The sequence below is a fragment of the Misgurnus anguillicaudatus genome, chromosome 24 (genome assembly GCF_027580225.2).
Source record: "Misgurnus anguillicaudatus chromosome 24, ASM2758022v2, whole genome shotgun sequence".
NCBI classification, from domain to species: Eukaryota; Metazoa; Chordata; class Actinopteri; order Cypriniformes; family Cobitidae; genus Misgurnus; species Misgurnus anguillicaudatus.
The window spans coordinates 27,375,274-27,401,543 of NC_073360.2; the positions used below are offsets into that span (position 1 = coordinate 27,375,274).

Sequence of the window (26,270 nt, forward strand, 5' to 3'; positions counted from 1 at the left end):
CGCACCTGGCGGGGCGGCGCCGGCATTATGCAAATACCTGCATGCCAAGTTCATTGGCGTTTTTGATAGTTCTCGAAGTAGATAGGTCACCCGCGAAGCGGTTCCCAATTCGTCGGTCACGACGTGACGTCGTAGTGACCGACTGAAAGGGAACAGCACTTTCACATTCGCTTTGCAGCCCTCTATCGGCCAAAACCGCACTAAAGAAGTTTCCAACCGTCGGGTAGTGGTCCTGTAGTCCGAGTGAATACTACAAAAACTTGCTTACGGCAGACCTACAATTCAATCAGAGCCAGCTATGCCTCAGTATTTATGACAGTGGGTAATGGACAATTACGCTTCTAACCTGTAGGGGGAGCAAAGAGCAAATACTCTTTGGTGTTGCTTTAAAATTGACATACAGACATATAATTTTGGCTTTCATGAATTTATTTTATAAACCTTATGTTTCTGTTAGCCAAATATCACATTCATAAATGTAAATTTTCAAAGTGCAAACTTTTAAGATTTAAACATGAGATGAAAAGGTATTTTGACCTGAGAGATATGAGAACAATGGCTGTATTAAAGGACTTGGCACTTGATCTGGACTGAAAGACTGTTGGACTCTGGCATATTGTTTTATTGTTATATGACAATGATGTCAATGTGTGTTAGTTTCTTTTTCTGTTTTTTTCAAGCATTTAATAAAAAAACTATTATTTTATATACTTTTATTATGCATGTAGATTAGGTGACGTATTTCCGCTCACCCGCTAGTGGAGGTCAAGTGTTTCCTGTTTGAGAGTGGAGCTCCACTCGCCCGTGGTCTGCAACCAGACCCTTCTCTCAATTGTCTCTGTTGAATCCAATGGGGTCGCTGTGTCCATTTCTTTTACCGTCTTAGATCTTGGGAATTGTCAGATCACATTTTTTCCGCAGACAAGTCTGTACACCGGAAATCCGGCATGGCGCCGAAGCGCTATCAAGCCTTTGTTTTTACTTCCTGATTCCCCATGTGAAAAATTCATTCAGGGCAAATGAAAGACAGAAATATGTCCATCTCATTTCTTTGCACTACTGACTGTTGAAACACAGTTCTCATCTACACTGAAGGACTTTTGCATACACTAACATATCTTTTCATTCGGATGACAAAAGGACATTCATTTATACACAGACTGAGAAGATATTGACTGATATATTGCTTGATTGTTCAAAGAGTTAAACTGTTCTAATTGAACTATTGTGATGATGTACTTTTAAATGATGTACTTTTCTTTATTTGAATTGTTTTATTTGGGTAAATCTTTTCTATGAGTAAAATATAAAAGCTTGAACAGGAGAACACTACAACCCAAATATAAGAAAAGCTCTTATTAAACTGAAAGTTAGTGAAACTAAATATCTATAAACCAAAATAGAAACTAAACAACTTAAACATAAATAAAATAACTAGAACCAAATAGAAGAGAAACTATTTAAATAGTTAACAGAGATCAAAGATAAAAAAAGAACAACAGGACAATTATTTCATTTGTTTTATTTTTATTGTGATTGTGTCACATTTGTTTCCAGTATTATTCTGCACTAACAAAAATACATCTCAGTCGTTTCTACACTCTTAAAATGAATGTGTTAAATGAACACATCTTGTGTAGAGTTAAGGACAACACCTCTAGTGTGTTGTCCTTAACTTAACACATCTCTGTGTTATTTTTGGAATAACACACTTTGTGTTGTTTTAACACATCTTGTGTTGTCCATTTCATTTATTTAAGCTCACATTCTACAGGAAATGACACACAATGTGTTAAAACAACACATAATGTGCTAAATAGTTTAACACAAAACAATGTGTTAAAATTAACACATCCCTTCTTAGAGTGTACTTACTATCTGTGTACTTGTGTGCCTTAATTATACTTGCCCTCCTGTAACGAACCTAATCACTGGTCCAATATCAGGTATTTAGAGCAACCTGTACCTGTTTTAGAAACTGTTGTTACAAGACCCTTCTCTCAATTGTCTCTGTTGAATCCAATGGGGTCGCTGTGTCCATTTCTTTTACCGTCTTAGATCTTGGGAATTGTCAGATCACATTTTTTCCGCAGACAAGTCTGTACACCGGAAATCCGGCATGGCGCCGAAGCTACACCGGAAAAATTCATTCAGGGCAAATGAAAGACAGAAATATGTCCATCTCATTTTTGATGATGACAGGACCTGGATGAATGTCCTCTTTGTTGTAGTGACAGGCTGTCATTTGCCAAACATCCAAAATATAAACACCAACATCCTGAAAAGCCCACCGAAGGATTCTGTCCAACTGCAAAGAATACCAGTCACTGCCGAACACATCCTATTAGAAAGACAGAAATGCACTTTAAGCACTATTTGGAAGGGATTAAAATTCTCAGGCTATTCCAGAGATGGGAGTGTCTGTTTCATGCGTTTGTGCTTTGCAGAAGATCACGTGCTCTGGATACACGTGTTTGTAAGGTTTGATAATTTCACTTTAAATGTAAAATTATTACAGAACATCTAATTTATTAATTTAATTTTAACAAATCAAAAAAACGTACAAATCCTAATAAAGAAGCCTACATGTTTTATATAACTGGCTGCTTATAATAAACCCAAAGAAATTATGAAATAATGATTAATAACAATTTATTATCTTTATTAATTAACATACCATTCCGGAGTTTAACAACATAAGGTCGAGTTTACCTTACACTGATATTACAGTGGCCCAGGGGCGGATCTAAAAAATTATTTATGGGGTGGCATGAGAACCAAGAGGGGTGGCAATGAAGTAAGCATCCTTGCATGGTTCTCGTGGATGCAAGAAATAATATACTGTATATATTATATTCGGGGTATACACTGGACCTCAAATTTTTATAACATAAAAAACACAACAACAAATGTTCCTATAAGTACCTTTAGCATCTCTACTGTAGCACCCTTTGTCTTAATACTAAGTTACATACATCTTACCAATACCTAAAAACACTGACTGTAACCATGATGAGCAAGGATAAACATAATGGTATAAAGACTGTTATATAACTAAAATAGGTTTGCCTAGTTTATATTAATGTAAAACATATTTGAAAGGCACACCTCTCTTTCTCTCATAACCCTCTTCTTAAATCCTTTCACTCACTTTGGATTTCTGTCTTTTCACTTCCTTTTATCTCTTCGCCATCTATTTCTCTGTTTCTTTCTTTCATGACTTCATCTACTCCTCTGCCTTCCACAACATATTTTTCTGTTTTATTTGTACCTTCCACTCTCATAATATGTGATTTTTCTATTCTTTTTGGTTAAAAAAATGAATATCAGCCTTTCTTTTCATAGTATCCTGGAAAATGCAGCATTAAGTTGTCTTTCAAGCTTTCTAAACATACACAACACTGAAAAGTTTTGTTTCCTTAATGAATACAAATAAAAACATTAGGCACACTGTAAATAATTTTCGTTGTTTTCACAGTTTGTTACTGTTTTTCTCAACAGTTTCTTACTGTATAAGTTGTTTACAGTTTGTTACTGTAGATTTGTTGTTTCCACAGTATTTCAATGTATTTTCAACAGTTTTTTACTGCATGAGCTTTGTACAGTAGGCTACTGTAGTTTTCCAATGCATTATGGGAAATATTACTATGAATACAGTATTACCAACCAACTGCAAAACACAATGACAAAAGTCTATTTATTTTAAATGCTTAATTTTTTTGTGAGATATTTGGTTTAATGTCTGTTTTCACATCAGATGCTCGGTGTGTTCCTTTAACATAAATCACATGCCTTTTCAGAGGCTTTAATGAAATCTCCAGCCAATTCAATAGAAATACCATCAGTTCTAAATATTGTTGCCTCTGGGTCACAAAATGTATTTTTAAGATTAGGCGAGAATATATATATGTATGATCTTCAAATAGCAGTCGATTAGTTAAGAAAGCGCTAATTTTAGTATTTGATTAAACAAATACGGAGAGTTCAGGCGCGAGTAGGTCACGTGACGTGCTCCTCAGTTCTGTCAGTAGGGGGGAGTGGGAAAACGCATGTGTGTCGTCGTATCTGTTCTGCTAATCTAGCGCGTATTTCTTTATTAATGTCTGCTGGGTGAATATTAATACGTATATGCTAACATTAATTTTGTGACCACAAAATGACAGAGCTATTATAAGAGATCTTGTGTTGTCGTGTTTGTCTTCACTCACTTCATCATTATCTGGTAGTGCTATAGGGAATGTCAATGTACGTCACCGCAGTGTTGCATTATGGGACGTGGGCGCCATGTTTAGAGGCACCGCCGATCGCTATGCCCTTTAATTGTGCGTGTGTTAATCTAAAACTAGGTAAAATTGAAAGAGAACGGAAGAAATCGAGAAGTTGAAAGAAAAAGAGAAGGGACCCTATCGGGAGAAACTAAATGCTACTGACAAAAAACTTTATTTGGACAAATAAACAACATAGATCCATGATTTAGCAGCCAAAGACTGGATTACGGATCCAGACGCACTACCTCCGCTTACATATCTGGTCAATTACCTTGTTTTTGCAGGACTTTATTTACACTTTGCAGGAGTTTAAGAGTTATAAATCCCTTCAAGCTTATAGTAAGATGACACTTCTTCTTTTGGAGTCTTATGACGGTTGGCAAACCAGCTATTTACTGACAATGTGTTAATACGTATCTTAATGATTCTATCAAAACATTTCTCCGTTGTATTCTGTGCGATGAATTAACACATGTTCATAAGATGACACTTCTGTTTTGGCCAAGTTATTAAAACAAACAAAATGCTAAATATTTAGCTAACGTTATGTTATTTAAAGAGTCACAAGCAGTGGGTTTGAGCAGTTGCATTTAATAAAAAATATTTGTTACAATCGTCAAAATTGTCTAAATATTTATTCTTATAACTCATGTGGTTAGGGTGATAAGAAATAAAAGAATCAATCAATCAATAACTTACATTTACAAGTTAGTTTGACAGTGTTAGCATAAAAACAAGACAATTTAGGTGGTTCTGCTTTTATTGATCACAAATTACTGAATGACTGAAAATGCAGCGAACACACTCTCGCTGATGCAGGTTTTTTTTTGTAAAGTAGACGTTTTTCTCCTGATTGCAGCAGGCAAACCACGCGATCCGGCGTCTTTTCGTCAGCTCCTGCACCGGCTTCCCTTGTTTTTCCACGAATAAAAGCTGAAAAAACGTATTCCGTTGTCCAGTTTCCTCCCTGAACGATCGCGTGACCTGCTTGATCGAGCAGTACTGACCAAACATATCGAAGTTTATTAAAATCTCGACAGAAAATACAAAAACAACCTCCAACACATGAACTCAAATACGGCGGGACAGGACGCGATCCTGCAAATATGGCGGATTACCCATAATGCAACACCGCGTGACGTCAACTCCACATTCCCTATATGCAATATCTGGTATGAGACTTTATTGGCACTAAAGGGTTCTTTCGGCTAAATTTTACTTAATTTCTGTCATAACAGCAAACAACTTCTGCAACTACACAATGATTGTCTGCATGTGTGCAAAAGAAAGCACGTTCACTGTGTAAAACCCCGCGCAGCGCATTTTTAAATTAACGGTCAGTCTGAGCTTATCGTGTTGTGTTGACAGAGACTTTGCTGAGGTAAGTAAGAGAAAGAAATTAATGTGTTAAATAAATAACGTTATAAACTTGAATTATGTTGTGCCAGAATACGTTGTGTAATGAATATCTGTGGAATATGTTAAAATAATACAATGACTGAACATGAACTTGACTGAACATTATGGCAGCTAGAAGTATTGAAAAGACGTATAATAGATTTAACAATGTTTTATCTTCTTTATTAGTGTATGTAAATCTGGGCTACAGTCCACGACAAATTTTCTACGGTAGTTTTACGCCTGCATGCTCGTCATCTCGTCTATCGCGGGATATCATCACTACAGCGGGCATCGCATTGAAGACATCCTGTGCTGGCGGTGTGTTTGTGTGCTCACTTAGATTGAGACCAGCAGTGCTTTTTTAAACAGTGGGTGAGTACTAACTTATTATTGTGTAGTTTCATAAAAGCCTTACTCTTTTTCAGTCACGTAACTTTTGTTCATCTGCTAATAATAGGATTATGATCCATACACAAAGATGTATTGTGGATTAAATATCCGTGAATATTTATGTGAAAATGCATTAGTGTTCTGCTGACATGAGATCTGAAAATGTGTTCTAGGACCTGATATGGATTAATCCAATGATCAACGTTTTCCTTTGTATCCCTGTTTTTTTATGCTGCCATTACATGATGGTCATATGTCCCGGATGATCGGGAGAAGTCACGTGGTTCAATTATTATTATTATTATTATTATTTACGTGGTTCAATTATCTGTTTATAAAAAATTTTACCATGCATTTAGCATCAGGCAAAGCCTGCAATCAATCTATTAAACCCTATAGTAAGGTTACCAAATACAAACTGGTAACTCTCTCGATAAATGCACAATCAACATCAGTCATTTTGCAAACAGACAACCGCATAGCACTTGCCCCTCTCACAAGAAGCGGAGTTTGCCTCTCACGCGCATCAAATGCTTGCTTTTTCCACGCGTCTACAACGCTCTACACGCGCGACTGCATCCAACTTGTTCAAGCGGCAAACCACGCGCGGTAGACACGATTTTGACGCTCGAAGCGCGGTTGGTGTAAACTCGGCATAAGCTACACATCCTCATCCCATGGCGTCAATATTTGACGCACTTGACCATGCGTCAACATGCCACGCGGAGGGTATACCTTTCGGGTCATTTTTTGACGAACTGGGGACTTCAGTGCTGTTGCGTCCGTTGCGTTCTCTTTTCCTATTTTCTAGCCATTTTCGCGTCGGTTTAGGGTTAGATTACGCAAAATTAAACAGTGTACGCGAAATTAAACAGTTGTCACCTGGCGTTTAGGTTAGAGTTAGGTTTGCGAAATTAAACAGTTGTCACCTGGCGTTGGGGTTAGAGTTAGGTTTGGGTAGGGATGTCATTATGTAAATCTATCCCTAAACCGACGCGAAAATGGCAAGAAAATAGGAAAAGAGAATGCAACGGACGCAACAGCACCGAAGTCCCCAGTTCGTCAAAAAATGACGCGAAAGGTACACCCTCCGCGCAACACATTGACACATGGTCAAGTGCGCCAAACATTGACGCCATGGGGATGAGGATGGGTTGGCATAAGGGGTACAAATTCAAAATATGTGTTCAGAGTGTAATCTGTGTTGCTCATCATGTCAAAGTATGCGTTTGTTGCGTCATGTTAACCATGTGCATCCTGCCCCATGTCAAAATACGTGCCTGCTGCAAAAGCGTCAGAAGGGTTTATGATTTTATGACATTTACATTCACAAAATACTCGCAAGACACTAACTTAACACTAAACTGATTACACATGAGATTTAGCGAGATCTGGCAAACGTGAGTGCCTCTTTTATAATAAAACCCTTTGAAGCATCTGCAGCAGACACGCATTTTGACACGATGCGTGATGCACATAAGTCCACACGACGCGCTAAATACATGTTGTGACAAGCTTTGCATCGTGCGCCCTCGAAAAAGAAGTCACCAACCAGCACTGCGACTGGGTTATTTAAGCTTTCAGTAATATGTAATGTCATTATAACATTATCCGTAATATTTTCTCTGTTTTCTCAAGGTGGATCTCAAGACTTGGCCGTGTTCTAGATTATAACTGGTGAGCTCAAAGTACATTATTGCTAAAAACAAGCATTTTAGATGATTAGTTAATTTTTTGACTTTTTAAATTTTTTTTATCATTTGTTACAGGATTATCACAAGTGCTGTCGCCCCTGCTGTATATGACGCACCCACCACCTACACCAGGTGTAGGAAATGTCGGTCCTGAAGCGCCGTTGTCCTGCTGAGTTTTGCTCCAGCTCTAAACAAACACACCTGAACAACAAGATCTTAGAAAAAACATTATAATACTGTACTTCATTTTGCAGTATGCTAAAAAACTACTGTCATTCTTTCTACAGTAATTTTACTGTTGTTTGAAATACAGGAACTACTGGATAATTGTTGCCAGTAAGTTACTGTTAATTTGACAAACTGCAATATCATAACGAGCGATTTCATATGCACGTATGGAATATTTTGATTGCTGCAGTAGCTAACAAGACATGATAGGCTAACTCTAGAAAGAGCTGCTTAAAAGATATTTACTGCTTACACAAACCTGTTCAGTTGTTTTAACTACCAAGCAACTACCTCAGGCAATATTAAACGATCAACAGTTTAATTTTTTTTATCCTGATGCAACATTTATCTGTAAAATATGACCGTATTTAGTACTCTGATTTGCTGATGTGATGCTCAACTTAATCACTTAAAGACACTAAAGAGAAACCACAATTTTTTTGGCAGCACGTGACGATGTGAGGTGCTTCATTAGAATTACTTGCTACAGACGTGAAGATACTCTTTCTTCATGGGCATAAGTTGCACAAACATTCTTGCATTTCACCTCAACGATGGAAAAGTAACGTTTGTGCTTTTTATACTTTTTGTTTGCGTCCGCTACCTTTGTTTTGAGCTTGTTGTACTTGCCATCGCTCTGTTGTTGCGGGTTTGAGCGACTGCAGCGCGAGAACCGGGCTGCATGTTAGTGCCTTGGATGAGGCGATGCATGCTTTCACAGCAGTTTTCAAAAGTCTCCAACCACGCCAGAAAAGATCGCTAGATTTGTCCTAGTCGCTTTTTTAATAAAGTCGCTAAAGGGCTCTAAAAAGTTTCTTAATCTAGCAACAAAGTCACCAAGTTGGCAAGACTGCGCAGACTTTCTTTACACTGTTGAGACTTTCTGCACGGACTGACTGTGCGTGCTTGTCTATGACCGGGTATGAACTCTGCTGCCTCTGGTTGGCTAACGATGGAAATTAAGCCAATCATCATCAGCTATGTGGTTGTCCCACCCCCTCTGAGACACACACACACACCAATCATCATCAGATATGTGTCCCCCACCCCCAAACATTGCCTTTCTGGCTAAAAGAGCCTACTCGGGCATATATATATATTATATTGGGATACCAGCGCTGGGGTGGCATATGGGGTGACAATGCTTTTTTTTAAGGTGGCAACTGCCACCCCGTGGCACGCCGGTAGATCCGCCCCTGCAGTGGCCAGTCCTAACAGTGTTTGATATTCAGCTCGTCTTGATTCAATTATTTTATTTCACAGAATGGAAAAAACATCCATATCTGAATGAATGGGACTCAGGAAGTTCAATATACAGTACACGCGTTAGTAAGACCTTACGGCAGATCACATTGGCCAAAACATGAAAATAACTGTGTTTTCAAAAGATATTGCGAACAAGCACAGACATTTGCATTCAGACGGAATTAAATTTCTCAGAAGACATCTGAGTTTGTCGAAAAAACAGTAGGTAAATTGCTCTGGAATTCTTACGGAGGTCGTCAGAGAAAAACACAGTCATGGCTGATTCGGACGGGATTAAAAACACAGAGGACCTCTGAGAAGCACAATTTTCTCAGAGGTCCCCCTGTAAAATTAATCCTGTCCGAATAGGGCTTTAGGCACAATATTAACATTTAGCTTGCAAAGAAGCAATCTCAAAGTGGCCTACTTGTATTTAAACACTTTTACCTTATAGCCGGTGTTTACGGTCTTGATTATAACGGTAGTGTCTGGTGCCCGCTGTAACAAATCTAGCACAGCTTTGCGGATCCTCAACACTCTGTGGGTGAAGAAATCCAGAGGATATGTTGTGAAGTGTGGCCCCAGATTAAAGGCAATAACTGTGTGAGGTCCTCCAGTCAGATCATCAATCTCATTACTGACGTAGTGCAGATTAGAAACTTGAGTTTTCAGACAGCGCAGAGGAAGACCGTGAGCCCTCCAGTGTAAGTCAATGTTGTTCTCCACATCCACCGCTAGAAGAGGCCCTGCCTGATATTCAACATGCAGGTTCATCTGCTTCAAGGCTGCAGTGAGAAAAGCCAACAATGATGATGATCATCAGTGGTGATTAAGTCTGAGATTATGAAATATTCAAATAGAAATAGAGGTTAAACTATATTGGACCAATACACAAACATTCATGTACTACATTTATAATTATGTATACTCTCTCACTTGGTACTGCTTTCAGCAAGAACTCAAACCATTGTCTCATGGTAGAGTCTCCCATCATGTAGATACTTTTGTCTTTCAGGCACTGTGTTGTTGTTTGGGTAGTAAAACTGCGAGTTCTACAAACAAAAGAGGTCCAAACATCATCCAGGTAAAACCCAGCTGGAACTGGTGAGTGCAAACCAGGGTGACATTTCTTGTTTTCACCTGCATGAAGTGAAATAGTGTAAAGTCTGTAACATTCGAATGAATAAAGTTCCCAAAGATTGTCACAAGAACACTTCCTTTCATGTATTCTTCTTGTCTGTGGAACAACAAGGTACATTGTATTTAACAGTATATGTTTTAAAATGGTAAAATGCTTAAGAATTGGAGACATTTTTTTCCAAGAGTAAATTGATTCCACTATCAGTGGCAGCTGGTGACTTATTGTTCAAGAGCCATGATGCAAATCTCGTCAAAACATGTATGTAGCCCGTCATGTGTGTGGCTCGTCATTTCAAAATATGTGTTCAGCGCGTCATGTGAACCACGTGCATCATGCTTCCCGTCAAAATAAGTGCCTGGCTGCTGTAGATGCGTTTTAAGGGTTTATTATAAAAGAGACGCTCGCGTTTGCCAGATGCTTGCATAATCTCATGCGTAATCAGAGTTTAGTGGTAAGTTAGTGTCTTGCAAGTATTTTGTGAACATGAGCGTCTCTTTTACCAAAAACCCTTTCAACGCATGTGTAGCAGGCACCCATTTTAACAAAACCCATGTTGCACGTGGTTCACATGACACTCTGAACACACATTTTGAATTCGCATCCCTCGAAAGAGAAGTCACTGGCTGCCACTGTCTCACATACAGCAGGAGTAAGTATAGCTGTTTCAGTGTAGCTTTATTTATACCTGTAAAACTGATTTGCACGTGAGATTATGCAGTAGGTTATGCAATAAAAAAATTCATACAAAATCAAATATGGCTCACTATGAGATTGGAAATGTGAATTTAGAGACACGAGGTAGTATTTATGTTTATAATTATTTTGCTGAATACTTGTCCTCTGCAGGGTCATGCCTCATTTCCAGGTACACCCTGGATAGATGGCCAGTTCATTGCAGGGCACTCACAGACACACCCTCACTTAATGACTTAGGGGCAGTTTTGTGACTTTTTATCCCTACTATTTTGCATGTTTACCCGAAGTTAAACCCATGCTGTTGCTGACACAGGGAGAATATGAAAATGTAAAAACAGAATGCCTTATTCTGACTAGAATCCTTGAACTAGAAACACTGTGCCAGAGTTCATTCTGTTGCATAGTGTTTGTACTTCCTGCTTTGCTACTGTTTGGACGCTTCTACTTGCGCTCTGTGCTTTGCGCTTTTGCTTTTTCGCTTTTATCTTTTGATTCAACTACCGGCAGTTCAGCACAGTGCTCAAACTAAACAATTGGGCACTCACACTAAAACTACAAATTCTTGGAACTATATTGATATTTGGAATATTCAACAACTTGGGGAATTAGTCATAGCGGTCTACCAGTCTGCTATTGCCGGCAGTTGAAAATCCTAAAACAGGACAACACAGCTGCCCACATTCAAACAGAAGAAAAGAAGAAAAAATGCCTTCTTTTGGATCTCAATCCACCTGCTGCTCAAACTGCCACAGACTTTTACAAAAGATTGCAGTTCTCGTAACAAAGTTACTTGTGGGGCTACCGACCTTGCCAGAACATACAGCGGAGCTTTATAGTGGTCCTTCTCAACATAAAGCTGGTGAGTCCTGTGAACCTAATGCTTTTAAACAGGTCATAGTGAGCTCAGAGAAACCAAAAAGTAATTGAGGACACAAACCGATGGCATAAACAGGGTGCGAGACCCAAAAGTGCTCAAGACATTAGACTGTCAAGAGTGTCACAAATTGCTGCATTAGCATCTACCCCAGATATGTTTCATCAGAATGTTGCAAAGCTCCCTGTCAACATCAGAAACCGCCGCCCGAGATTTTTTTTTCTCCTCCTATCTGCCTTGTAAAGCGACTTGAGTTCGAGAAAAGCGCTATAAAAATGCAATTTATTATTATTATTATTATTATAGATATGGGTACAACTTGAGTAGCCAATATTGGTATTCTACCACCCCCTGTACAGCTTGAAAATAGATTTGAAGCACTAATGAGTTTGGGTGAGACTCCCCAAATGTTAATGGACACAGATCACATCAGCCAGTAGCTTACAGAGCTGACAGACGCTCAATATCATACAGGCAGCGGCGCTATGCTCAGACAGCAGCCGAGCCAAGCACGCTGATAGTGGGTGACTCTATTATCAGAAACATTGAAAGCAAGGCTACCCGTACATGTTTCCTCGGGCAACGGTTTCCAATGTCAACAAGGAACTTTGCAACATTCCGATGAAACATAAGTCTGTAAGTCATAGGGCTGGGCAGTATGACGGTATATTCCGTTACCGCGGAATAAAATGTCAGACGTAACAGATTTTTCTATTCCGTCTACCCGCGGAATGCAAATAAGTGGGAGTGGCTAACACTGCCCTCCAGCATGTTAGACTGAGTGTGAGGGAGAAACATGTAAAATAGTTCACTTTTAAAAAATGAACGAGTTATTTGTGTAATTTTTATAATAAGTGCCAGTGAATCCACCGCTGGTCACGCAGCGAGACTCTTGTCTTCCTCGCTCTCGCGCTCTCTCTCTCTCCTCATGCATCAGCCGGCCAGTCTCAGAGGTCTCTCTAGGCAAGCGCAAGGAGCTGCGATGCCAAATAAAGAGTTCTTCTCGCACATAATGCTAATAGTTGTAAAGTTTTCTGAACTTTAAGCAAGCTAAGACAAAACTTGCTTTTATATCAGTGACACGTGCGCTGCTGGAGCAATGTAGTTTGACGCGCCATTTGTTTATACAAACATATTTGATCGGAAAGACAAGAAAGAGATGCAAATGTTAAGGTCTAATAGAAAGTAAAGGGCGTCAAGACCTTAAAACAAACTTTATGATCATCACATCATAGCACCTGTCACATTTATAATATCTAGAGCTTCTTCTCTCGTATTTATCCTGTCTGTAGGTTTTTTGCATATATTTATACCTGTTAATTTAACATATTGCATATGTTTAAAGGAATAGCAGAAGATTTTCCCGAATTATTTAAAAGAACCGCCCCTCGATATTTAAAAAAAAAATGCACACGCAACACTCTCCCTCCTCCCGAGAGGGAACGCCTGTTAAACGCGTGCACGAGACAGAGAGAGAGAGAGAGCATGCAGGAGCTCAGTTCTGCTCTTCGCTCTGTTTACAAGTTGCTGTCGGCATGTTTACCGTGTCTGTGCGGTTCGTGACTTGTGCCAGGACTAGCATCGCTAATCATAGCTTACATCAACTTTTACTAGCAGTGATTTTAAATGGATTTCTCCAAATAGCATGACAAAATGTACCTTTTCATTAGAAACTTCGCGTGGGAAGCCCAACCTGTCCTTTTAGCTCACGCCAGCGTGTGAAATAGTCTCCCATAAACACTCTGGTCTTGTTTCTTTCTTTATAGTCCTTTCTCTTCTTGTCATACAATTCGTAGACACTTTTTCTCTTGCGACCCTCAGACATTTTGAAAAAAAAAAAAACAGTGAGAACGCGACCTTCAATGAATGGTTGAAACCGTAGCACAACACATATACACGTGAAAGTGCGCATGTGCAGAAAGCGAACCTAGAGGCGAGCACGTACGACGGTTATACGTCAACATATAATCAGAATGATTGACATCTGGGATGACCAATAACAGTGGTGATCCACCCGGAAAACGAAAATCTTCTGCTATACCTTTAATGTAATGTATGCATAAATACAAAATACAATGAAGCCATACTATAGCTTCAATAGTCTATAAAATTAATAACTCAATTAAAAACAAGATTCTGTCTAATCAAGACTTATCTGTTGTTATCTTCTGGGCATTTTCACTTTAACATTATTAACTTTAAATTGCTCATATTTTAAAACTGTGGTGAGCATTTAGTTAAAAGCTATAGTGAGTGGTGTATTTCTGTACGTTTTTATCATAAAAAAAATAATAAACTGAAAAACATTTATACCGTGAAATAAAATGACTCATTCCGTGAAATAGATTTTTGGTCATTCCGCCCACCCCTAGTAAGTCGGATTGTCATACATGTGGGAAAGAATGATATTTGGAAGAGCAGTCTGAGCTCCTTAAGGGGGATTTCAATGAACTTTTTGAAACACTTGCAAGACTGAAAGTTCAATCTTTCATCAGTGGACCTTCCCAGCCCGAGGAACAAATATGTTTTCTCGGCTACTAAGTTTAAATTCATGGCTGCAAAAAACCTGCACCATGAGAGGACTGAATTACATTGACAATTTCAATATCTTCTGGAGTCAAAGGCAACTTTTTAACACAGATGGTATCCACCCAAACAAATAGGTGCTAGGTTGCTTAAAGACAATATCTTTTTCTTCATGCATCATCCATCAGCTGAGTGTGCCAGTCCACTACTGAACAGCCGAAATGACCACAGGATTTTACACCAGCACCTGGATGGACATTAAGATGACAAGGATAAAACTCTGCAGTCACAACAACTACTGTTCACAGACACAGCCCAGGCTGAGTCCTCCCCACAGACCTCGCTACAGCTGGGTTGTGAATCAACACCCAAGGACGTTTCTGTTGATAACGACCAGAGAAGGCATGATAACACCCCCCCCAGCCTTCAGGAACACCAGAATCATAGCTGATGTCATCACACTCTCTCTCCCTCTCTCCAACATCACCACTTCTGTGCTTTTCAGAGAAAATGGAGAAACTGGTATTTGCTGGAACAAAGCTCTCCCATTCTATTGCTGTGAGTCCTCAAATATCAACCAAGAAACGGCGAGCTCCTCAACCACCAAAGCCTTCGGGCCCAGCCCGCCCTCCCCCTTCATCTGAGAGAGCACTCCGACATCTGCCTCAACGTCAGGGATCACACCAGCCCTCATCTGCAAACAGCACTGGTAACTGATGTGTGTTGGGTCCCCGCTACGTCAGCAGTAACAATCATAAATGTTTTCAAAACAAGCGGGAGCCCAATGTCCCTTTAGCTTTCCCTATCTCTGTCCTGATATGTGATAGAAAGACGAAGGCCCTCTCCAGCCGCACGGCAATTCTATCTAATCTACTGCCTATTATACGTCATTCTGAGATTGATACAGTGCCAAAACCATCTGTTCACTAAAGAACAAATCCTTTTTATTTAATGATCTTATCACCACAAACAACCTGGACTTTATGTTTCTAAATGAAACCTGGTTAGATGACAGCTGCAGTGCTATAGTCCTCAATGAATCAGCCCCATCAAACTTTAATTTTATAAGTGTCTGTAGAGCTGTTAGAAGAGGTGGAGGAACAGCTGCTTTATTTAAAGATGCCTTTCAATGCAAGCAAGTGTTACTTGGTGATTACCAGTCTTTTGAATATTTGTGTATTGCTCTAAAAGGTACACCATGCATTCTGTTTACAATTATGTATAGACCTCCCAAATACACCTCAGCATTTGTTGATAAATTCACAGAAGTTTTATCAACAATTTCCTCTGAATTTGATTATTTTGCTATTGCTGGAGATTTCAATATTCATATAGACAATGCAGAAAACAATACTGCGATTGAACTTTTGATCTGACCCAGCACGTGCAAGGTCCTACACACAATCGGGGACATACTCTTGATCTGCTCATTAGCAATGGTCTAAACATTTCATCCACTGTAATCAAGAATGAAGCGCTATCTGACCATTTCTGTGTTTACTTTGATTTATTGATCTGTCCTGTCACTGATGCTAGATCTGTCTATGTCAAAAAAAAGGTTCATAAATGAGAACACCAGTGAGGTATTTATAAATGCTATATTAATGTTGCCAAACATATCGGCTGACTCTGTTGATGTTCTCCTTGAAAACTTTAACATAAAAGTTAAAGCTGCCATTGATGGTATAGCTCCAGTAAAAGTCAGGATGATCATTGGCAGACGTAAAGCACCCTGGAGAACCACAACAGCAGTACAGCGCTTTGTGCTTTCAATGTAGAACTAGGCACAGCTAGACAGACCTTCTTTTCAAACATTATAAACAACAACATAAACAACACTCGCACTCTTTTTGCTACTGTAGACAGACTAACAAACCGCCTCAAATAAAGTTCCTAGTGAAATGCTCTCTGACAACAAATGCAATGAGTTTGCAACCATTTTCTCTGAGAAGATCAGTAATATCAGAATGGCGATCAATATGGCCTCATATTGTACTGTGGTCAGTCAGGTATCATTATGACATTCTTTCAGAATTTGACATAATTGATATTAAAACCTGGGAAGAAACTGTACAACATCTTAAAGCATCAACTTGCAGCCTTGACACGCTCCCCACATTTTTTTTAAAAAGGTACTTCACTGCTTAGACTGACCTCTTAAAAATAGTAAATACCTCTCTGATCACAGGCACTTTTCCAGAGTCATTAAAAATGGCAGTTGTTAAGCCTCTCCTAAAAAAGAGTTACCTAGACAAAACCATACTTAGCAACTACAGACCAATCTCAAATCTTCCGTTTATAGGCAAGATCATTGAAAAAGTTGTTTTCAATCAGCTGAACAAATTCTTAAACTCAAATGGCTATCTGGACAATTTTCAATCTGGCTTCCGTCAGCATCACAGCACAGAGACCGTGCTCATAAAGATAATAAATAATATTCGCTTAAACTCTGAGTCAGGTAAAATTTCTGTGCTGGTGCTACTAGATCTTAGTGCTGCTTTTGACACAGTAGATCACACTATACTCTTACATAGACTGGAAAACTTGGTAGGGCTTTCTGGGATGGTCCTCAAATGGTTTAAATCATACCTAAAAGGGAGAGGTTACTATGTGAAAATTGGTAACCATAAATCTGAGTGGACATCCATGACATCTGGAGACCCACAGGGTTCAATTCTTGCACCGCTTCTGTTTAATTTGTATATGCTTGGTCAAATAATGAAAAATGACCAAATTGCTTACCACAGCTATGCAGATGACCCTCAGATATACTTAGCCCTGTCACCCAATGACTACAGCCCCATTGACTCTCTATGTAAATGCATTGATGAAATTAACAGTTGGTTGCGTCAAAACTTCCTCCAGTTAAACAAAGACAAAACTGAAGTCATTGTATTTGGAAATAAAGATGAAACTCTCAAGGTTAACACATACCTTGACTCTAGGGGTCTAAAGACACAAAATAAAGTCAAAAATCTTGGTGTAATTTTAGAGTCTGACCTTAATTTCAGTAGTCACGTGAAAGCGATAAGCAAATCAGCTTACTACCATCTCAGAAATATTGCCAGAATTAGTTGTTTTGTCTCAAGACAGGACTTAGAGAAAGTTGTTCTCGCTTTCATCACTAGCAGGACGGTTTATTGCAATAGTCTCCTTACTGGGATCCCCAAAAAGACCATAAGAGAGCTACAGCTCATACAAAACACTGCTGCCAGAATTCGGGCCAGAACCAAAACATCTGAGCACATCACTCCAGTCCTCAGGTCCTTACACTGGCTTCCTGTTAGTCAATCAGTTGACCTCAACATTATACAGTACAAAGGTTAAAATATGCAGAAGATGCTGGAAAAGCAAAGAATGTGACCTGGCAGATTTTTCTAAAGACCAGTGGGCAGTTTAATGCTTCAGATAAAACAAGAGACTCATGAACAACTATCACAAAAAATACTTGCTAAAGGTTAACTATCAGTATAAAACTACTTGATAGCCTACTATATGGTCAATGCACTCAACAGGCGGACCGCATCCCACCTGTTGCACTTTACTATGTGGCCTGCAGCCTTTTGGGAATATTACAGTTAAAATCATCCTGACCAGTCCTTACGAGTTAAAACACGTTAACTAAAGTCACAATCTTAACGGTATAAAATAATTTTAATTAATGCTTTAAATTTGAATTAGGAACGTGATGCATTGACCGCCAAATACCAGTTAATTTGTAAAAACCATTAAAATGAACTGCGTTATTTTAATGTTATTTTATTCTTCTCACATAATATCATCATATTTTCAGGTGAGTTTTAAGTGATAAAATTATTGACTACAAAAGGACTTTAAGTGATATTTTGGAATCCTACAAGTTCAGACACACACAAAGATGTGATCTCATAATTATGTTTAAAAATCTATATTGATATTATTATTATTTTTAAATGATTTGTTTTAGGTGAAGCATCTAATGTGCAAAGCATCAAAAGACTAAAGATGTTTGTATGGCAATACTATATGTAAAACAATCATGCCAAAAAGATCATTTGAAATTAAAAAGTAAAAATTATTATAGTCGGGAAAATGTAATGAGCTGAAATACATTACTAGTCCATGCAGACTGAGACTGATTCTTCAATGTCACATACTGGGCTATGCTTTTCTGACTATTCATTAACACAGATCAAAGGCCAACATACCAATACTTCGTTTTTGTTTGGATGGAGCAATCATGATGATGGTTTCATCTCTGGTGTTTATACCTTGGTTGATTTCCTTCCTGCCAAACAGAAAATGTAAGTCTTCCACAAAGATTTACCACAACTAAAAACTAGTTAATTACTTTAGTTAAGAATTTAAGTATACAGTCAATCAAGGATCCTTTAATCTCACATTAGAATGTTCTCTTTTTCAGTCAGGCGGTTATTATACCCGCCCATTGAATGATACACGTGGGCGCTGCATGGCAAAGTTTGGGGTCTTTGGCAACGCCATGTCTCTTCTGTGCGAGAATCTTTGTAATCACAGCAGCAATCTCCAGTTCCCATTCTCTCCAATCCATTTTTGTCCCACTTTACATTACACTTCACTGTTTCTCTCAACTTGGCCCCATTTGGTCCTGGTCCTTCAAAATATCCATTAAAGAAAACTCTGTCAGAATCAGTGTCTCTGTGATGCTTGAGGACCTGCACAGCTTCACTGGAGTGAATCAGACGCACAGCTACCTGTGCCTGTCCAACCCACGGCAGAAGAAAACGCACAGAGTAGGAGCCGTTGAGCAAATCCACCACCTCCCCAAACACACTGGCCTGTGACAGAAAAACATTCTTAATTCCCAAATTAATGTCCATGAAGATTAGATAAAGATAAGAACTCAGTAAATATCACTGATACAGCAGACATGTAAGAGATACCTTGTTGGGAGTTTTTGATGAGAAAAGCTTTGCTTGAAAGAAGTCCCCTCCGTAACTTTTGGGTTTATTGTTGAAGTCCCTGGCATGGATAGTAACAAAAAGCTCCTCCCCTATTTGGTAGCTGTCTTTCAGGTTCTTAATGATAAAGGTGGAGTGTGCTGGACTTGTTCTCATTGACACATCTGTAATTGATCTGTCTGGTCCAGCCCAGTAGAGAGTCTGCTGTAAATTGGAGTAACTTTCTAAACTGATTCCAAATTCAGAGTAAAATGAGTCTTCTGAACTGATTTTTAGTAGAACATCTGCAGGAGAGGTGGATGAATTTGTGGAGCTGTAAAGTTTTGCAAAGTGCTGAAACAAGTGTGGAGGTTGTTTCTTTCTTTCACTACCCATATAAGACCATATAACCTAGACACAAAATAGATGGTTAAAAATCATTAGTCTAGTCTTTCAAGAAGTGATCATCTAGTTGAAAAGACTGAAATTAGTTTCACTAAGGACACTGAACTCTCAAAAGGGAAAGAAACTAAAATGCTCTTTTATCATATATGGAGATGGAAGCTGCAATACTTGGACAATCTCAAATGGTCTGTTTTTAACAGCACGTCAGATCTAGGCGGACCGCAATCGCTGTGATTGGTCCACCAGAACCCCTCCCATCAGGTAAAGAAACTGCGTCATAGGTATTTCTGTTTGCGACGGTGAAAACAAAGATGAGCCAAGTTAAGGAGTGATTTAACTCAAACTGCAACAAAAGTCGCTGTTTATTTACTTCCATCATTGCTGGTCTTCTCAAATCATACACAAGAAGTTGCTGTTTCTTCTTCGTTTGTGGGTTAACTTGCCAAGCAGCTTCTTCTTTGACGGTCGCGCTGCTACTGTGGTTACACACTGCAAAAAATTACTTTCTTACTTAGTATTTTTGTCTTGTTTTCAGTAGAAATATCTAAAAATTCTTAAATCAAGATGTATTTTCTTAATGAGCAAAATTACCTAAGAAAATAATACTAGTTTTTAGACAAAAAATATACAATTTAAGTGAATTCGTGCTTAAAACAAGCAAAATTATCTGCCAATGGGGTCAGAAAATTTTACTTGAATTAAGTGTTTAAGAAAAAAGAAATCTTATTTCACAATTTTTTTTCTCACCCCATTGGCAGTTAATTTTGCTTGTTTTAAGGACAATTTCACTTAAATTGTATATTATTCGTCTTAAAACTAGACTTATTTACTTAGGTCATTTTGCTCATCAAGAAAAAGCATCTTAATTTAAGTTTATATTTCTACTGAAAACAAGACAAAAATACTAAGACAGTCATTTTTTGCAGTGCACATGGATACTAGGGGTGTGACGGCCATTATATATGTTATGAAGTAGAAAGGACCCAAAAGCAGTGATTGCAGTCAACGTGATTTAATAGCTTGCCACAGGAAAGTCAATAATGAACAAAGGATTATAAACAGAGACTTCTTCAGATAACTGATGATAACGGGAAAATAAATATCCTCCGTGGCTTTTGCCAAACAAAAGGGCAGCGGGATTCACTAGGCAATAGGCACCCGGAGAGAGCGAGAGGTGGCCGATGCCAGCCAGCAGCACCACACAGGTACAGGCTAAGGCCATGTTTACATTAGAGCATTTGTGTTTTAAAACGGCATTTTAAAATGAAAACGATCCTCGTTTATACTGGCATTTTTAAAAGAATCTTCATCCACACTATACACCACCATAAACGCATGAAACATGACCAATCACGTAACTGGGCATGCGCATATAAGTGTAAAATAACTTATTACTCTAATAATAGCTTACCTTTGCACGTTTACGCAGCCTAGGGGTGTGCGATATTGACAAAAAGTCATACATGGGTCCTTTGCTGGCTATAATAGACACTATTTTTGAACCTATAAAAATGTGTTTGGGAAAGTCTTATACTGTTCTATTTCCCCCCTACAACATATTCATATGATTAATAGGTTAATTTTGATTTTATAACTAAACAGAAAGGTCTTTATGATTTAAAAAAAGCATTCAAGTGAACAGTACTAAACAGTAGCGAACTTGAAGCAAAAATAAATTTCAGCAAATGCAAACTTTAATCAAACATAGTAAGAGGTGAAGTATTGCTTTAGCCTACCAGAAATGCTTATTGCATTAATTTTTAAAAGTGTGCGAGGTCCGTGCACGTCCTTCGCTAGCAACACACAAATAGCTTAAAGCGCAAGCGCCTAAACGAGCATTATATTAATGACGTTGAGTTTATTGTTTTTATTAATTTATATTCACAAAACTAATCAACAAAACATCGATTAAAATTAAGAGACAAATTATCTGAAACGAAATTCATTTAAAGTAGCAAACAAAACTTACATTAAACTGGAAAATAATGTCTGACCCATTACAATTCTCCCTTCATATTGTCCTTTACAACGCCTATGTTGCGTTTAAAATTACAGTCTATCTTTCGTAAGCTAACTAAATTTAAACAAAACATAAACATTATACTGTTCTAGCTCCCCCTACAACATATTAATATGATTAATAGGTTAATTTAGATTTTATAACTAAACAGAAAGGTCTTTATGATTTAAAAAGAAAGCATTCTAAACAGTAGCGAGCTTGAAGCAAAAATAAATTTCAGCAAATGCAAACTTCAATCAAACATATAGTAAGAAGTGAAGTATTGCTTTAGCCTACCAGAAATGCTTATTGCATTAATTTTTAAAAGTGTGCGAGGTCCGTGCACGTCCTCCGCTAGCAACACACAAATAGCTAAAAGCCAAGCGCCTAAACGAGCATTATATTAATGACGTTGAGTTTATTGTTTTTATAAATTTATATTCACAAAACTTGTCAACAAAGCATCGATTAAAATTAAGAGACCAATTATCTGAAACGAAATTCATTTTAAAGTAGCAAACAAAACTTACATTAAACTGGAAAATAATGTCTGACCCATTACAATTCTCCCTGCATATTGGCCTTTGCAACGCCTATATGGCGTATAAAATTACAGTCTATCTTTAAATTTAAACAAAACATAAACACATTAAACCCAACAATACTTAAACATAAATATCAAACAGACATTATTTATAAGGATACATGTTAAAACAATCCGATATAGCGTTTATAATAGCTGGTTGGTAGATGTTTACTATTTTTGCAGCGTTTAAGAACGAATCCGTTTATGAGGGTCGAAAACGGTGGTGTAGTGTAGATGAAAGGCGTAAACGTAGCAAAAGTAACGCATTTTAAAGCATAAACGCATTAATGTAAACATAGCCTAAGTCTCTCTCGAGCCAAAGTTCTGTGTATGACATGTAAATGCAGGGGGGTAATTCCAACAACAGACAATAGATTCCTCACACACACGACACGACACGACACGACACGACAGGGAATTAATCCAGAACTGAGGTGAGCACGTCTGCATTGCATAGCAATCTGACAAAAGACAAAGACAGGGCACAATAGATAAAGCCTAAGATAATGAGAGAAGATGAGGAACAGGTGGAGAGAGAGAGTGAAAACGGAGAGCGTTTGCCGCGCGTGGCACACCGGCTGCGTTTGCAGCGCATACCAGTCCCTCCAGAAAAACGCGATTGTGCGATCGCGCGATATATTGCATAATCAGCCAAAGTCCGCATATTTATGCGGGGCTGCATTTTTCCAAATACGACACACTTTCGCCGCATTAATTACATATTTCCGTGCACAAAATATGCAGGACTTGCATAATTTCATAATCTCCGCTTTTTCGTAGCAAAAAGTCATGGCACAAATCTGTTTCTCTAAAGATTATTAAGATAATGATAGATAGAGGATTAATTTATGCTGGGCAGAGAGTTACAGCGCAGTCTTCTGGCAACAGTGTGCTGTTTAAATATTTCATTGCTTTCTGTTAAATTGCTCAAAGTCATCACTGTTTAAAACACACTTGGCATCACATTCATGATTTTATGGTAAAATGACACTTTCGCGTCAATCCACGAGCATTTAAACGAGCAAAACGCCCCCCCCCAAACCACCGACGGTTATGTTACGAACCGTCACATTTGACTCACGTCAAAGAAGAGGTAGCTAACTCGTAAGGATCTGCACCGCCTATAAATTGTAATTTAAATCGAAATATCGTGCATTTTCTTGTGGTCCAAGTCTTTCCCTATATGCTTTTGCATCTTGGACGCGTTTTCTGTTGTTTAGACATGTCTACATTCACAAAGTATCCAAAGCGCACAATACTTTTCTTCTTCTACTCAAGTTTATTGGGAGTTGGCAAACCAAACTTAAATGGTGCATTCCCGCCACCTACTGGATTGGAGTGTGGATAACGTTATTGTAGTAGTGACCTAAATCCTGTTAATTAAAAAAGTATCTTTTAAGAAATTAAATATTCCTTCATATACTTTAACCTGCCTTGGGCAATCACCTAATATTGCTTGCATAGACACAACGTTCATTTCCAACTCGCTTAATGCTTGAAATAACTTAAATCTTTCTCTTGCATAAGCCTCACATTTTAATAATACATGTTCAACTGTTTCCATATTTTCCGAGCCACATTTTCCACAATACCCAGTCTGGTGTTTCCCAATTCTGAACATACTTTGATTTAATAAACAATGGCCAATGCGCATTCTTGAAATTAAAACATCCTTCTTCCTGTTTCCAATGCTTCTTCTTTCCAAACCTACTGTTCTTTGAATGTTGTATAAATGTCTACCCTTATTTCCCGCACAATACTCCATTGTACTCCGTTCAGTTCTTTACACCGAGTGCCTCCACAATGGCCGCGCATCCGGGTTACCGTCCAGAACGTGACGTCGGTGAAAACCCTCTATAACGAGCCCTTTAGGCTGTACATAGCTCCCATCTAGCTAGGGGTGTATTCCAGAAAGCAGGTTATGTGACTTATGTGAAGTAAGCAAATAACCTCTGCTTTCGGTTCTGAAAACAGAGGTAACTTTCGGGTTATGTAGTAACCATAGCAACTGACTCTCTGAGAATAACCTGCTCCGGAGCAGGTTATGTTGCAGGGTTAGTTCATTTTAGTTAATGAAACGGAGCTCCGGAGGATGTCTGCGCATGCGTGCATGGAAGCAGATATTTTGCAAAATATTACTATGTTAAAGCATTTATTTTATTACATTTACAGTCGCAAATATTTATTGCTGTCTTAGAATTTTTTTATATTTTCTTTAAAGAATTTTTTTTATAACATGGATTGATATTTGTGATTGGACTAATTACTACATTTAGTTATGCCCATTATTAATAAAAATTGATTCATATTTGTGTTCGGACTAAATACTATACATTTAATTATGTCAATTATTAATTTATCTCCAAATATCACTTATCAGTAGATGTATGAAACACAATTCCATCAGTTAATTAATGTTAACAATAAAGTACATTTCCATATCAATTTTGTCAATTCATAAATGATCTCATCACTCTCTTTCACTTACTAAATAATTTGAGATGAATCTAAAGTTATAATATATCGTATGTGTGTGCAAATACATTGTCGTTATTGAGCCAGAAATCTTAACATAATTACTTAAGTGACAATGTGGCATCATAATAATAATTACTGAGGGACAGAAGTTACCCCTGCCGGCCGTGTCTGATAGGCATGTGCATTTAACCTGACCCACAGAATGACACCCATGAAGCACAGGCATGATTTAACACTGAGTCTGACCCACAGAATAACACAGATGAAGCACAGACTTCATTGGGTGACACCCACTGAATCACAGACAAGGTATGATGGTCAGAAATTTCCTATTATCAGTTAGAATCATGTACACAATGAAGTAAAATTATAAATATTATATCCTTATTATTATCCTTTCTTGAGCTATCATTTTTGAGCCAAAGGGAAATTAAGATATTTGGTTATATTAGATGATCAGGACATATTAGAACATGTTAGCACTAATGTAACATTTCTATTCTCCACTTCTGTCACAGTAAATCCTAATTGTCCAATGCAAATGAAATATCATTCTTAGTGTAGTGTACTGAAAAGCATTACACAAAATTATTGATAATCTGTATGGACTGTAAGGAAGATTTACAATTAAAAGAGGGTGCATTAATCTATTAGTAAATGTTAAAAAGGATGGTGATACAGTATCATACAATGGAAAGTCCAAAAACTAAACAGCGTCACCCAAAGGAGCACAAGTAAAATAAGTACAATATTGAATATTATCATAGTGCATTTTATGTATACACAATACAATCATAATAAAAAAACTGAAAATAAGCCTTATGACAGACTAATGCACTTTATGTGCCACAAAAGATATTGATAATGAGTATATTAAAATCATGTATAAAACCTATGATTATTTTTACAGGCTTTTAAATATGTGTATTTTCCTTGAGACACATGTAATATTGGACTTAAATGGGGTAAAATAGGTTTGTATTAATTAATTAATTGTATCTGTTTTGTAATCACGCACTTCTAAGCCGATCATAAAACACCAGAAATCATTGGTTTATAATGTTATTTCTCATTTAAAAACGTTTAAGTTCTCTGACGTTTCCATGGTGACTCGTGAAATCTGTGACTAACTCTTAAAGGTCACATTCTTTCTGATCCTATTTTTTAAACCCTAGTTAGTGTGTTATGTTGCTATAATAGCATAAATAATACCTGTAAAATGATAAATCTTCATAAAAGTTCACTGCCAGGCAATATATTTTCTTGAACAGAATTCGCCTTTCAAAGTCTACAGCGAACGGCCGGTTTGGACTACAGCCCTTTACTTCCTGCTTTAATGACATCAGTAGAACAGTTTTTGACTAACCTCCGCCAACAGGAATACGTCAGTCGAACGACAAGCTAAGCTGCTATCGAAACACAACACACTAAACAAGCTGCA

General features: G+C 38.0%; 1 protein-coding gene across 4 annotated transcripts in view; it reads right to left on the minus strand.

Moving 5' to 3' along the window:
* Nucleotides 1-402: 402 nt before the first annotated feature.
* The window catches only part of LOC129438261 (NXPE family member 3), a 39,046-nt gene continuing 13,178 nt past the window's right edge, over nt 403-26,270 (minus strand). Inside the window, exons 3-9 of one of the 4 annotated variants that reach the window (XM_073863120.1) lie at nt 19,365-19,772; nt 18,844-19,259; nt 18,651-18,730; nt 10,163-10,366; nt 9,674-10,011; nt 2,140-2,341; nt 403-999 (exon numbers count right to left, since the gene is read on the minus strand). In XM_073863120.1, the coding sequence (XP_073719221.1) occupies nt 2,147-2,341; nt 9,674-10,011; nt 10,163-10,366; nt 18,651-18,730; nt 18,844-19,259; nt 19,365-19,772 (1,641 nt within the window). In that variant the 3' untranslated portion in view covers nt 403-999; nt 2,140-2,146. Of the gene's footprint in view, nt 1,000-1,329; nt 2,342-9,673; nt 10,012-10,162; nt 10,367-18,650; nt 18,731-18,843; nt 19,260-19,364; nt 19,773-26,270 lie in introns of those variants that run through there. The other 3 variants (XM_055196931.2, XM_055196930.2, XM_055196932.2) reach the window with 3 other exon arrangements.